The sequence below is a fragment of the Pseudoliparis swirei genome, chromosome 7 (assembly GCF_029220125.1).
Source record: "Pseudoliparis swirei isolate HS2019 ecotype Mariana Trench chromosome 7, NWPU_hadal_v1, whole genome shotgun sequence".
NCBI lineage: Eukaryota > Metazoa > Chordata > Actinopteri > Perciformes > Liparidae > Pseudoliparis > Pseudoliparis swirei.
The window spans coordinates 6,013,728-6,028,594 of NC_079394.1; the positions used below are offsets into that span (position 1 = coordinate 6,013,728).

Genomic DNA, 14,867 nt, shown 5'->3' on the forward strand with positions numbered 1-14,867 from the left:
GATATCGATTACACTCTGTGGCCATGGACGAGAAGAAAATCCATTATACCATTTAGCTGGCACAATTTGTATTGAAATGCTACTAATGTTACAATGACACGCTTCGACTAGATGCTGGCCTTCTCCACCTATTCTGCAAAACACTGCGTATGGGTAAAATTAGTTAGCATCACAACACCTGAGACAACACCACTGAATGACCAAAACAATCAGTCTCGAAAACGGACCTGGAGAGAATCAATTTAAGCTAGAATAAGAGGACAGAATATGCTTTGATCTACCATTTACAGGAAGACCATGGCTACTTTATTATATGCAAATGTGAAATTGGCCAGATTTTCTATTATAATATTAGATTTGATTTAGTTTTTCTATATTTCTACGAGAACAATCTCGTTTCTAAAGGTTTTTAATGAACATGCCAACCTAATAAGTCTAACCCACATAGGCTACACCTTAGGCTCAGGTTAAAATATATTTAAGATCCAGGGATAATGTCATCATATTTTGTATATATAGATGTTGAACATTTTTAGTACATAAGATACCATATTTCATAAAAAAGTAGTGTTCTTTTGTGCAGGTCACCATGACTGGCACTATTAGAATATACTTAAAAGAAAATGCTACCTGTAAAGATTAGACTAATAAAAGTAAAAGCTGCCCTAATTTAACGCATTTTGCTAAACCAAAAAAGTCCAGCTGTCGGTTATCCTGCCTTTACCAGTAAATCCACTTTGGTTCTTCTTGATCTTGAAGTAGCTTAAACAAAAAACTGAGTTTCGAAAGAAGCTGCGTCACTGCATGCATGTTGTTCAATTTAACAAAATTTAAAAAACAGCGTATTAGGCGTTTAAACCTGCCCATTCCCATTCATTAATTAACCGGTGACTTGTCATATGTCAAAGCTGCTGATTAAACATATGTAGTTGCACTAGGGGAGCATGTGGCTGAAGGGTGAATAGTAAATTAGCCACATGCAGCTGTTGTGTTTCTACTCGTAGAACTAGTGCTTGACAAGTCATAGATGAATGATTATAATACCATTACTAGTATTGAATATGATGCGACACTGAATTGGAGAATAACAAGCCGTACATTAATAGCACCAGTTAAACAATTGTTATGATAGCATACTCTAGAAACCCATGATGTATGTTAGCACAATAACAATATCTTAAGGATAGTAATTATCTTTTGAGTGTTTAGTTTACTTTATGTTGTTCACATAAAGACATTTTAAAAACTAGTATTTTAAAAATACATGTATGCACCTAAACTAGGAATTCGCAAGCATACTCTTGTTAAAATCCAGTCGATGCAAAACATTAGAAACGTACGAAAATATTTTGCAAAAAAAGTGCCAGCCATGAAGTGCATAACCTGTATTGGGAATGGTTGACTGCAGGTGGGATCTCTTGTAAAAGTCAAGTTTAATACACAAGACTGAAATCACAGGGTTCTGGATTAACTAAACACGTTATGTCAAATCTCAATGTTGCCCTAATTGCTCTGGCAATAGATAACGGTACTACCCATGTTATAGTGTTATAGCTAACGTAAGGTAGAGATCTTGACATTGTGACATTAACACTAGGCTGCCAAATGTAGTCCACAGACAGGTGGATACTACGAGCTCTAGCTTTATTCGGCATAATACCGAAATATCGAGGATGTAACGTTGTTGGCTCGGAGTTTCCATCAGCACCACTCCAGTATAGCAATTTAAGCACGTCCGGTTTTCGAGATGTGGCCTGCCTTCAAAGTAAAAGCATAAATTCCAGATAAAATCTACTGCACTTTAGGGCACTTCATACCTTTACACTGAAATTTAAATACATTCTGCTTTGCACAAGGCACAAAACAAAAATTAGGCACAACTTGAAGACTATCGAAAAAATAGAAAAGAAGAAATATTGATTTTTAAAAGGTATTAAAAGTCCACACCGTTCATACAAAGCATATACCTAAAACCCAGAATGTGACATAACTATTTGTTTAGGAAACACGAGTTCAAGGCATTAGTTATTGAAAGAGATGTTGGTATGATGATTGTAGTGTGTGCTACACTTGCAGTGATCAGAAAGCAATTGAGATCAAAGTATGTCATTGCCCTTCCTCTATTCAAATGAGAGCTATGCAATATTTAATTATCAATCGACTGTGGTTAAGCGTGCATGTGGTGACAGACAACACCGGTCTCCACGCTGCCATTTGACCAAAGGTTCGCTCGTGGTGCAATCTGAGAAGTTGCCCGTCTCAGAAAGATGCTGCACCAGCACTACTAATAACGTTGAAGCTTTGCAACTTGACACCCGAGGTACAGCGATGACATGCAATATGTGCGCCACCTCTTATGAAGTTATTTTAATATAATATACGATTGCAAATCCACTATAACATCACGTTATACACCTTTAGTGTCTCAGCGTCACATGTGACTGCATTCATGATTAGATTACAGCGGTGGGTTTGGAGAACTTGTATTTTGGAGGAGATGACAGGAAATTATTTGACAATAGTGGCTTCCTTTGACAGCGGGCCAACAGCGTACGAGCAAGGATCTCGCCAACGTTAGCCCTGCCGTGCACTTAGCTAGGGTGCGTTGCAGCCGGCAGTGAAAACACATGTCATGCTTTACGTTAAAATAAACAAAAAGACACCCACAGCTATGAGTGAGTGTTTCTACGTCCCATACGAACGCCTGTGTGAGATGGCATTCACTCACCTCTTGCTCGGTGTCTCCCTGCTCCGATACTCCAATCTCACTGGGCAATTCGGCCAGATCTGTGACCCGAATGAGTCCGTCGTGGAGGAAAATGGTCTCCTCCTTCACTGAAAGCCACTGGGACGAATCCACAGCCCCGGAGCCCATCGCTCTCTCCTCCGACAGCGATGCCAAAGGGGTCGAACATTAAAAATTCAGTGGAAGAATGACAGAAACGCCCTAGTTCTCCTGCTAGCGAGCGACAATAACAAGACCGCCGCTCTCCTATCCGAAAATAGTGTTTGACGGGCCCGTTTGAAACCTGCTGACGGACCGCAGCCGAGCAGAGAGCAGACAGTTGTGGCAGGTTCCTCCTCGCGTAACCCGGGTGATCGTGTCGCGCTAACGGTAGCTGCTAGCTGCCTGGCTCGGTTAGCTGGACGCGATGCTAACTTACCGTAAGGTATCGTTATAACGTTACCGAGCAAAGTGGGCGTGACACCCGGACTAAATCCGTTACTGCGCCGCACCGTTAATACGAGTGTCTTTTAAGGACGGAGACCCCATCCGCAGTAAGCTCTTTTTCACAGCGTAAATGTGAACGCAGACAGCTTCGCTCACGGCCCGGGCGCCGTGACAGTGGCTGGACAAGATAATGAGAGTCTCGCAGCTGTCAGTGCGACGCCATGTTTCCAAGGCCAACTTGCGGCTCCCAGCATGCACCGCGGGCCAGAATAAAAACTGTCAAAAATTCACGAGTGGATTTTGCTGTCTTAACAACACAACATAATACATGTACTAACTAGAATGGACACTCGGTAGAGCGCATACCTTCGCATATCACAAGATTGGGCATTGAATTATGATTTTTTTGGCATTAGTTGCATGCCAATTGGATAAAAATTGACCGTGCTATGGTAAAAAATAATATTTTGACCTTTTCATGACCTTTACCTTGACCTTTAACCCAATTTATCCCAAAATCGAATCAAATGGTCCCCGGATAATAACCAATCATCTCACCAAATTTCATGCGATTCGGTTTAATACTTTTTGTGTTATGCGAGTAACACGCATACAAATAAATAAATAAATACACGGCGATCAAAACATAACCTTCCGCATTTTCAATGCGAAGGTAATAAGACACGTGGCAATTGTCATTTAGTTTAGAGTTTCTTGTACAATTGTGTGATAAACCTTCAGGTTGGTGACCTGTATCTTTCATATCTGTACTAAACATTTTATCACATTTTAGAGATACATTATTGCACTTAACTATGTAAACCATGATATGGAGTTGTGTGCCACACAATAACTGATGCATTCTTTCTTTTTTTGTCACCTTAGCTCAATTTTTAAACAACAGTAAGGAATTAAATGGTGACAACTACAGCCTGTTTTTACTTGCCTATTATCACTCTATTAAAGTGTACAATTGGTAAAAGCAAAGCAAAAAAATGCAACATCAGAATATAGCATCTCTTAACATTGGGCATCCTAAATTCTGAGTCCTAGCCATAGTTACATTTTTTGGCAGGTAAATATCTGACGATTGTCTCGTTCAACAGGAATGAATCTTCAAATTTATTTTTAACAACTGATGTACCATACCTTTTTTTTTTTAATAACTTTTTATTTTGCATTTTCCACAAACAGATTATTCCTTGACATCGATAAAAAAAGAAGAAAAAAATTATATATCTACAACAAAATAAAATCAGCACACATCCAAATCCATCCATATCCACATAAACACCCGCCAAAGATTCCCACCCATCCCCTCCCACATGTTTGTACCCTCCAAGTGTTGTGCACCGACAGATACCAAGAGTAGGACCCAATGAGGAGGGAGGGAAGGGCCAAACAATCAAACTACATACCACCAAATGATAAGCATGGAGTACAAAGTAAAATAACTAAAGAAAGGTAAAAGGCATTAATATGAAAAGTACTAAATAAATAAATAAATAACAAATCAACAGACATTCATTTCATACCCAGATTTTTCATAGACCTCTTTGTTTTGCATTTGCACTGTATGTGTACAACCTCAACCCCTCTCAGTTATAACATCTACATCCAATATCGACTCTAGATATAACGTCACGCACGCCCATCTTCTTGTGAAGATATCTAATGTCATTTGTACCATACCTTTTAACTAAGAATGCATGACTGAGAGACTGATGCAACACATTGTAAGTGCTGGATTTCGTGAAATGTAAAGGCAGATTAAGTTCACATTGTACTCGCTGAGTCCCCACAACGCATTTTTGGATCAATTATGTTTTATAAACAAAGCAAAACATTTACTTCCATATCACACAGTGACAGCATATAATGTATATCACACAACAGTGAAGTGTAAGATTGTTTATTTACTTGAATGTTTTTCTAACAAACTGCCAGAAAGAAACAGAAAATGCTGCATGAAATATGAAGCTTTTCAAAGTCATTGTTGCTATTAACAGAAGCTTAGTCTAAATTTGTGTGATCTGTGCCAGAACATTAGCTTCCCTTAGGCATCGCTTATACAGACGAGTAGGAATCCCTCTTCTTCTGTCGTTGCCTGTATTTTGCACCCCAGCAGTGTCTTTTTCCTCCATCACACTAAGTGCTTGAAGTAGGTCGGAGGCTTTCGAGAAGCCTCCAGAACAGCTAGAAAAGAAACATAAAAAGTGTCAGAAACCAACCTGGTTATCTATTATATAAGCAAACTGAGTCCACACATTAGACTGGTACTCCTTGAGCCAAAAGCTGTCTAAGATTAACATGAATAAGTTTATCAGAGCTTAAAACCTTTTGCGACGGTGGCATTTTCTCTCGTTTGGCAGTCTGAAGCAGTATTGAGAGACGAAATCCATTAGTAGCTTGGGCAGAATACTGGGTTGCTTGAAGCTTCCAATCTGAACAGCCAAGCTGTAACAATCACAAAAAGAAAAGCAGAGGACATTAACAACCTCACATACAAAAAACACGGCAGGAACGAAACAATAGAGTGTTATGTATATCAATGTAGAGACAGAGACAGACAAAGAAAGAGAAAGCTGCCTGTTGTGGCAGGACTTCCTCGTTCTTATTAACATAATAGGAATGAGCAATAATAATCTAAATGCATGTCCTGCTGTAGCCTATGCGTGAGTGTTGCATACCACATTAGGAGTCATAATACATAATCAAACATCACTAAAACATATATGTTACCTGCCATCATTCCAAAAAGATAAGTATAGGCCAGCCCACTTCACAGCAGACATGTTAACTGATTATAAAGAGAAGCCACATGCGTAATGGGGCCATTGAACAGCAGCCGTTGTGACATGTCAGAGAAGGGAAACGTGTCATAATCCATGTTCATAATTACACCTGTAAATTATCCTGCAATCACATGTCAAATACCTGCTGTGAAAAGGGCCTATTGCGCTAGAATGCACAATGCAAGAGCTCTTGAAGTAGCACAAGTAAATGGTATGCCTAATGCCGCCATTGTTAAAGTTATTAATATCATCTGTGCTTTTCCTGCAGTCAGCGGACAAAATGTATGCTGTGAAAAAGGTTTATTGTTGTTCACTGTCACACTGTCGTGGCTTAATCGGACACTTAATTGAACAAAGCCATCGCGATCATTATTAGTAACACTTGTCCGCTTTGCATTATGACAAATCACAATGTATTTTAATGGGGGGGGAAATGCTGTTGTTTTATTGTAAAATATTCTAGTTTATTAATGTACAATGTGGAAACTGCTAGAAACAGCTTTACTTTCAAAGGCGCTACCACAATAGTTGTTTAAACAAAAGAAAAGTAAACCTCTTGAATTTCATTTAGACCTTATGATCACGTTGCCCTGGTTACTTCATCACACTGCAATATGCAGGGCAAACCTCAAAGTAGCTTAGGAATGCCAAACAAAGTCATAATGGATTACTGGCATTACAGTGTTTAGTTTGGATGGGTTCAGAAAGCTGTGTAAGTAAGGCTTGTATTTCCTTGGCCTCAATGGACCACATTGTAAAGCTGTTCCCTGGGAGAAGAATAACCTTCTGCTGAATTTTTGGTATTGTGGCCAAAACACCTAAGAAAACACAAAATTAAACTAGAACGGGCACTCGGTAGAGCGCATACCTTCGCCGCAGCAGCACATTTTGGCATTAGTTGCATGCCAATTGGATAAAAATTGACCGCGCTATGGTAAAAAGAAGATGTTGACCTTTTCATGACCTTGACCTTGACATTTGACCTGACCGATCCCAAAATCTAATCAAATGGTCCCCGGATAATAACCGATCATCCCACCAAATTTCATGCAATTCGGTTTAATACTTTTTGAGTTATGCGAATAACACACAAACACACACACAAACACACACACATACAAATAAATACACAGCGATCAAAACATAACCTTCCGCATTTTCAATGCGAAGGTAAAAATGTTAATGATATATTTTTTATACACAGCAGTAAACACAGTAGTAGAACAATGCTCTCTGTCTAAGGAAGTAGGATTACTAAATACAAAATGATTTGATTAAAACCGGGGCCCGTTTAAACCTAAAATGTGAATTGGATAAAAATGTATGCTCAATGCTTTACTCAGTGTAGTTTCCCAGCTCCTTTGTGAATCAGGTCCCTTGAATATATCGGAATGATTGTAAACTCCTCGTATTTTTCGTCTGTGAGATTTGCATTGTGAATATACAAATATGGGGAAAATTTGTTTAAGAATGCATAAATGTTACCGGCTGGTGCAATCACAGTGGTATGCAGTCTTTGACTCCCCGTTCTGCAGATCGTACTTCTTCTCCAAAGGAATGATTTTGTATTTACATCCATCCAGAAGTATGAGGCTTCCACACAGGAGTTGATTCTCTAAAGGAGTAAAAAGTAAACACTGGTTATCTTGTAAAATATCAAACTGTAAGTCACCTACTGAATCTACATTCCTTTAGTAAGCAATCGTCTGTGGTGAAAGTCCAGTATCACCTGTAGGGGGCACAACGGGATAGTGTGGCCTCCTTTTTAGGTGGAATATTCTCTTTGCTCTCTCAAAATGTCTTCCCTTGTCATCAACTGTTCATAGTGGCAGCATTGCCCACAATAGTATAATAATAATAATGACTAAATACATGGTTTTAATAGTGTAATCGTGAATGGAGGAGCGCTCTACTGTGCTGAAAAAGGCTCCACCAGATATAATGGCTTCCTCATGCACTCACCTGTGATATTATTGAATGCAATATTTTGCAGCAAATCTCTTCCTGCACCTGTACTTTGGGCTGTTGTACTACCTGTGGGCTCCTTGCGTGTATCACTCTGATGTAGAAGGGATTTTGTCTGCTTTTGTTGCTTGCCTTTCTTATGAATGGAGGTTGCTATATCCCGTTTTGTTACGACTGCCGTTGCAGAAGTAGCTGTACTCCAGAGTCTTTGTAGAGTGTCTTGTTTCGGGGTTGCTGTTGTCAGTTTGAGCCTCACAGTCCTATCTTTTGCCATTTTGACTGGTAATCCATATGTAATTGTTGAGGGGGTAACAGGTGTCATGCTCAATGTGTTTTTTTCTAGACAACTTTTACAATGAGGCTGAAATGTGTCACCTCTTAGAAGCATCTTGAATCCACAACAATGACTTTGTTTTGGAACTTCTTTGTGACTTCTGGTGACTGCTGTGATGGCGGTTGGTAAGTGAAGCTGCAGCGCTGGCTTCTGTGTTAAAGATGGGCTGCTTTGTCTTGCAGATGTTGTTGTTGTTGTTGTTTGTGGAACTTGGCTTCTTTCTGTGACGTAATTAGACAGACCCTTTCTGTTGCTCTTTCTTTTTCCAAGTCTTTTTTTTATCTGCATCATCACAGTACTTTTAGAAGCATTTAAAAGACCTATTTGTATTGAAGGACTAGTGGTATGCACTCTTGACATCGGGGGCATTTGGGATGGTGGTGTTGTATCCAGTTTCCTGTGTCTTTTACATCCTTTTTCTTCTGTCCTTCTGAGGTAGAAAGTGTCTCCTTTAAGTCGGTCTCTTGAGTTACACCTACGTTCACCTTTGGGTGACTTTTTGTTTGGGTTGATCACAAAGCTTTTGGTTTCATGATTCCCCTTGCTCCTTGCTACCGTGTTGCTGTTAGCGTTGTCCCCATTATTGCTTGTAACATCAGAGTATGGAAGGGGTTTTTTGAAGACAGCATATGGAGCCTTTTTGGCTACTTTACACCTGTAAAGAGCAACAATGCATGTTAAAACAAAATCATGAATAACACTCTATCTACTGTATTTTCAACTTACATATACCACATGTTTTGCATATCTATTTAGGTTGGAATAAGTACACTTTGTATTGTCATTTATAAGAAGAGTATTACATTGGCAATGAAAATCAAGAATCAGTCACTCACACACACATCTTTGATTATAGTTATTATATTTATTGTCAATGCAGTGCCGTTAATGCTAGACTGCTAGTTTACCATACAGTATTTCTTGTTTTAAAGACAATTATTTAGTTACCTCATAAATAAAGTTCATAGAAACAGATCAATTCAATTCAATTCAATTCAGTTTATTTGTATAGCCCAATTTCACAAATTACAAATTTGTCTCGGAGTGCTTTGGAATGTGTTAGAGGTGTGCACAGTGCCTTTGATAATTTTATGAGTTTTGGAAGAGTTTCAGGCATGTTATTACAAGCAATCTACTCCTCTGGCTTTCCATTAAATCATTCCTGCATTTCCCACTGAAATATGGTGTGCACTAGCTGCTGCGTCCAACAATATGCAAATTAAAGCTTCTTGAAACCACGCCAGTGTGTCTCTTACATTCCCCACCAGTACAACTCAGTGCATTGCTTCTGCTGTTTGAGCTCAAAGCAGGGAACCTTCAGGATGTTGAAAAAGCTGTAGCCCACCATGCTGGAAATGGTATCATTCACCCCGAGAAGGCACTGTCGAAACCTGGGTGGTATAAAAACAACAAGCGGAGATCAAATGACAGTCCAATCCAAATTAAAATGCACAAGGAGGATAGATATCTTTGAATGCTGGCTTATTTTGTCTACATCTTTAGGGTGGACTAAACAGTTGATAGATACTATATTTAACAAGGAGGGGACTTCTTGAAATGAGTTACAGTTACTTGAGAATGAAAACCAAGACTTGGAGGGCAAACATTTTAAACTTGCACCTGTCAGCACCAGATCAAAAGTGAGAATAATACAGACCTCCCTGCAAAGCTAATACAGTAAATATCTGGGATGTTATGCCAAGCAAACATAAAAGAAGCAAGCAACGTGTTGACTCTTGACATTGAAAAATTATCCAGAGGGATGATTGCAGTGATATATGTATTACTCCTGGAGGAATATGAATAGTTTGATACTAACATTCCAGAGAAGAGGACACTTTCATGATAAGAAGTGTTAGGTATAAAATGACAATGCACACAATTTCTGCAACACTTCAGCCTTTGAGCGGGTCTATCCTGACTTGACTCTGCTTGACAGAACATTATGGGGACATGTTGACTGAGATGGAGATTGCTGGTTGCAGCAGTTTCCCCGGGGGCAGTAAATACTTGGACTCAGCGTTAGTCACCCAATTGTATGCATTCTTCTTTTTCTTCTTCTTTTTTTAACTTTGGTTTATTTGATAAGGGACAGTGCACTCCAAACATTTCTGTAAATGTGCCAGAGTTAGCCAATAGGCTATTTTTCATTTGTAGTCCCGAGAGGCAGAATTCTGAGGCTCACCTTTGGTCACAGTCACATTGTGAGACGGTAAATAAGTTGGAGTTGAAGACTCCATAATTCACCGTGAAAGACAGGATGACATGCAGGCAGTGGTCATGCTCACGGCAGCATCTGTCTGCACTCTCAAACATCCCTGTGCAGGAAAATAAGATTAGTATGCAATCACATATCAAAGGGCACTTTGCATGGAATGAAGTCCTCAAGCAGCTCTCGCCTATAATTGAAAATGTAAAAAGCTTCAAAGAAAGTTATTTGATCTTTCTAAATGTGTGGGTTGTAAAACCAAGATATCTCATATAAAATACCGACTGAAGAACATATGGTTGATGTGAATACTATAAATGTTAAGCTCACTTTATTGGCAGCTATCTTACATTGTGTGCAAAATCTGTACCTGTCAGGTCCACTTAAATGAAATAATATCCCAAAAATGTTGCTGTTTTGGTCCTGCTTTCTATATTGCCAAGCAATTCAGTTATGTTCAATGTAATTAAATTCAATAAAAACATAGCAATAGGGATCTTTATCACTCTAAAATATAAATGCAAATAACAGCTTGGGTTTTAAATCTCATGACAAATTCTAGTGATGCTTGCCTAATAAGAATATGGGGACTTTAATGTTGAAGTTCATAGACCCGTAAATGTATAATCAATCATGTATAATAATTTTATCTCCTATGGTATGCATCTACATTGTCATGCAAGCAAGTGTGAGTGATTTAGGGCCGAACAGTCTCTTTTTCACATTCTTTCAGAGGGCCCACAGAGCCTATGTGATTGACCCTCTGTCTTTTCTGACCTCTGATGACCTCAATTACACAAGGCACACAATGGAGGAAAAGTCACAACATCATAAAATCAGAGTTCACCATCCTCACCTAACTGTTCGTATCCCGCCGCTTTGCTGCCAGTACCGCACCACAGGGTCCCTGGGAATATCCAGGCCCGTTTCCGCCGAACTTTTCCCTCTGTCCCAGCTCTCCTTGTGCGCTTGGTAAACGTTGGCACACTGGATGAGGAGACGAGCGCGCAGGGAGAATTCGGAGACAACAGCATGCTGATGTTAAACCACTGGGGGATTTCTTGGCCCTGGGTTCCGGTCCTGTCGCAAATCTTGCAGTATCTGTCCGTGATAATTGGATTGGTATTTACCTCGCATATTACCGGTCGCGTATCGTCGGACCAGAGGCTGGCGTACAAGGAGCGCACACCCGCCGCGTCCTCTCGCAGAAACGTGATGCGCGTCTGTCTGTGTGCTGCAGAACTCCATCTGAGGCAGGAGAGATCTGATCCGATCACATGCTGTGCTTTGGATAAAATGAGCGACGATATGACGAAAACAACGTGTAGGCCTATGCACCTGCTTTTCATCTCAATGTCAAATAAGTGTATACTTAGTCCAGTCAACTTTGAAGGGTTAAATTAACGTCTGGACGAATTATTCCATGTGAAATGTAGCCTCAGTGTATTTATCTGCACCTGCCGGCGTGGAGGCGTCTGTTTCTATATGATGAAGGCATGTGTGCCTCTGGTGTAAGCGGGTTGTGCAGAGAGGTGCTCTTATTGGTCTGCCACAATAGAGGCTCGTCAGAAACACGCCTCCCTGTTGCGGGTTGGGGAGTGAGACTCATAAAGGCATTTTCGCTGATTTGCAAAGTTATTTATATGTAGTTATATATATATATATATATATATATATATATATATATATATATATATATAGAGAGAGAGAGATATGTCTTTATATATATATATACATATAGTTATATATATATATAACTTTATATATATATTTAATTACAAAATAAATGCTATATATATATATAGAAATATATATATACAGTATATATATATATATACAGGACTGTCTCAGAAAATTAGAATATTGTGATAAAGTTCTTTATTTTCTGTAATGCAATTAAAAAAACAAAAATGTCATGCATTCTGGATTCATTACAAATCAACTGAAATATTGCAAGCCTTTTATTCTTTTAATATTGCTGATTATGGCTTACAGCTTAAGAAAACTCTAAAATCCTATCTCATAAAATTTGAATATTTCCTCAGACCAAGTAAACTAGTAGGGTATTAAACAAATCAAAACGCCTAAAATCAAACATTTGGAAACATATTTTCAGGTGTTTGATTTTGTTTTGCTGTTATAAATCTTTTTTTACTTGGTCTGATGATATTCTAATTTTATGAGATAGGATATTTGAGTTTTCTTAAGCTGTAAGCCATAATCAGCAATATTAAAAGAATAAAAGGCTTGCAATATTTCAGTTGATTTGTAATGAATCCAGAATGCATGACATTTTTGTTTTTTTAATTGCATTACAGAAAATAAAGAACTTTATCACAATATTCTAATTTTCTGAGACAGTCCTGTATAGTGTCCCTCCCTCACTAAATACAGAAACTCCTCACTAGACTTTAGTCTCCACCTATTTACACAAAAAGCTGCAGGGCTATCTTTACCTGCATGTATAGTTTCCAAATGAAAAATAGTAACAACCTTTAAGGTGTGGCAAAATAAAGTATTACATTATTCTGACTGAAGATAGGCTTTTGTTTGATGGCTATATGTGATTTTTTAATTGCGGCCTTCATTTAACTTTTACTAGCGTTTATCATAATATGTTGTGCAGCTCCACTTTCATCACCTGTGATGATGTTTTACTCATTGTGACTAAATCAAATCGTCAATCCGATAAGTCCTTAAACAAAGGAGACGTGACACTTTTCATTCGATTTTATTGATCTGTGTAAACGTTCTGCAAAATCTTTACATGCAAAGTTATTTGCAAACATACATGTTTTCCAGTGCATGCACTATGTATGTACAAATACATAGATAAACTAATAAACATTCCATTGAACTGGCAGAATTAAGTAAAAGACAACTATGGGTTAAGCTCGGAAAAATAGCCTTTGAAAAAATAAAACTCTTGTTTTTTGTATGCTGCTCATCATCAGATCTAGTGTAAGTAGCACAACATAGGACAGTGTGTGATGCTACTGGTGGTGGGTGTTTGAATCACGGCCACATGAGCTGCTGTGCAAAGAAAACAAGACACTGGAGAGATTTGAATGCTTATGTATAGAAAGTCTCATTCGATATGACACTTATTTCAATATCTGCTACTGATAGAGTTGGATAAAGTAGTGTGATCATGTGCTTACTTGATTATCAGTCTATGCTGGGGATGCTATCAGACCAGTTTATTCAGATTACACCATACCATGCAGAATATGGCCTCTTGTATAGAATAGTACACTCAAAGAAATGACTCATTGGATGAACTCAATTAAATTGTTGGCAGGTTTTCCATCCAATAATTATATGCAACTCCAACTCAAATTTAGCACATCAGTGCAATACAATGTAATTAAGTTAGTCCAACTCATTTGTATCAAATACATCTAAAATAAAATAACGATATTCATTAAATTAAATTAATTTGTGTTTGTCCAACTCAAAATATAAACTAACTAACTAAGAAAATATGCAAACTCCACACAGAAGGAAAGCCCCGAGTGGGATTTGAACCCACAGCCCTCTGGCTTTGAGGCGACAGTGCTAGCCACTACACCACCATGCAGCCCTGACAGTGTCTTCACCTTGTAAACAACTGATTTTCAGCTGGCGCATGCGCAAAGGGTAGTCCTCAATGAAACACATTTATTTTGAGTTGATATGCACACCATCTAACCTAAATAAATCTAATAAATGAAAGAATTCATACATTTTGTGTTCCACCCATGAAATATGAATATCTATTTTTGTAATTGATTTATTTAAATATATCAAACAATATTTAAATGTGTCACCTCGAAGAAGGGCTTGAATCGTTTTTTAAAGTGTAACAGGAATGTTTTGGGGAAGAAGTGTAAACATTGATGAAAATACAATAGCATTCATTTCTTACAAAGTGTATATATATATATATATATCTTGAACCACAAGACCTTTCATGCATAGGTTTTTTTTGTTTTTGTCTTTATTATCTATATGTTGACGTTGGAATAACTTGCAAACAGCTGTATAAATTGAGGTCATTCCACTTTGTAAGGTGTGCTTTCCTTGGTTTGCTGTGATTTGTGAACAAACACACACTAAAGCCTTTAATGATTGGGTGTGGCAGAGGACACAACGGGCCCTGCTGTGCGTAAAAGCGGACTGCCCAGGCACGCCAGAGTCAGGAGCACAGTGCATGCAGGTAAAGCTGCACATATGACACATAACCTTTTCCACCATCTCTCCTCAGTGTAAACACAGTAGAAAACCTCTGAGCTGTCAGAGTGAACCACGAGCTTCAGAAAAGGTGGTAGCAGGAGGAACAACAATCACACAGTTATTAATTTACAGCTTGGATAACTATACATAAAAAAGTCTAATGTTTAACTAGGTGTG

At 38.5% G+C, this 14,867-nt stretch overlaps 2 protein-coding genes across 4 annotated transcripts in view; both read right to left on the bottom strand.

Annotated features, from left to right (window-relative positions):
• Window positions 1-3,403, bottom strand: part of LOC130196314 (probable E3 ubiquitin-protein ligase HECTD4) — a 36,955-nt gene extending 33,552 nt beyond the window's left edge. For all 3 annotated transcript variants that reach the window (XM_056418335.1, XM_056418336.1, XM_056418334.1), the window contains exon 1: window positions 2,729-3,403. In XM_056418335.1, coding sequence (XP_056274310.1) covers window positions 2,729-2,875 — 147 coding nt within the window. In that variant the 5' untranslated portion in view covers window positions 2,876-3,403. The remainder of the gene's footprint in view (window positions 1-2,728) is intronic.
• A 1,193-nt stretch (window positions 3,404-4,596) lies between these two features.
• Window positions 4,597-11,509, bottom strand: LOC130197398 (group 3 secretory phospholipase A2-like). Its single transcript, XM_056420060.1, has 7 exons — window positions 11,332-11,509; window positions 10,452-10,584; window positions 9,523-9,657; window positions 8,308-8,921; window positions 7,453-7,582; window positions 5,510-5,629; window positions 4,597-5,368 (listed from the first exon to the last, which is right to left on the bottom strand). Exons 1-7 carry the CDS (start codon window positions 11,507-11,509, stop codon window positions 5,191-5,193), a joined length of 1,488 nt encoding a protein of 495 aa, XP_056276035.1. The 3' UTR covers window positions 4,597-5,190.
• Between the last annotated feature and the right edge of the window lie 3,358 nt (window positions 11,510-14,867).

What these genes read in the sequence shown, in the direction of transcription:
- LOC130197398 (XM_056420060.1), bottom strand. Translation starts at nt 11,509, where the DNA reads ATGCTGTTGTCTCCGAATTCTCCCTGCGCGCTCGTCTCCTCATCCAGT. An exon ending in CAATGTGACTGTGACCAAAG is followed by an intron (nt 9,658 to 10,451) that starts GTGAGCCTCAGA and finishes TATACCACCCAG; the next exon opens with GTTTCGACAGTGCCTTCTCG. An exon ending in AAATGCCACCGTCGCAAAAG is followed by an intron (nt 5,369 to 5,509) that starts GTTTTAAGCTCT and finishes TTTCTTTTCTAG; the next exon opens with CTGTTCTGGAGGCTTCTCGA.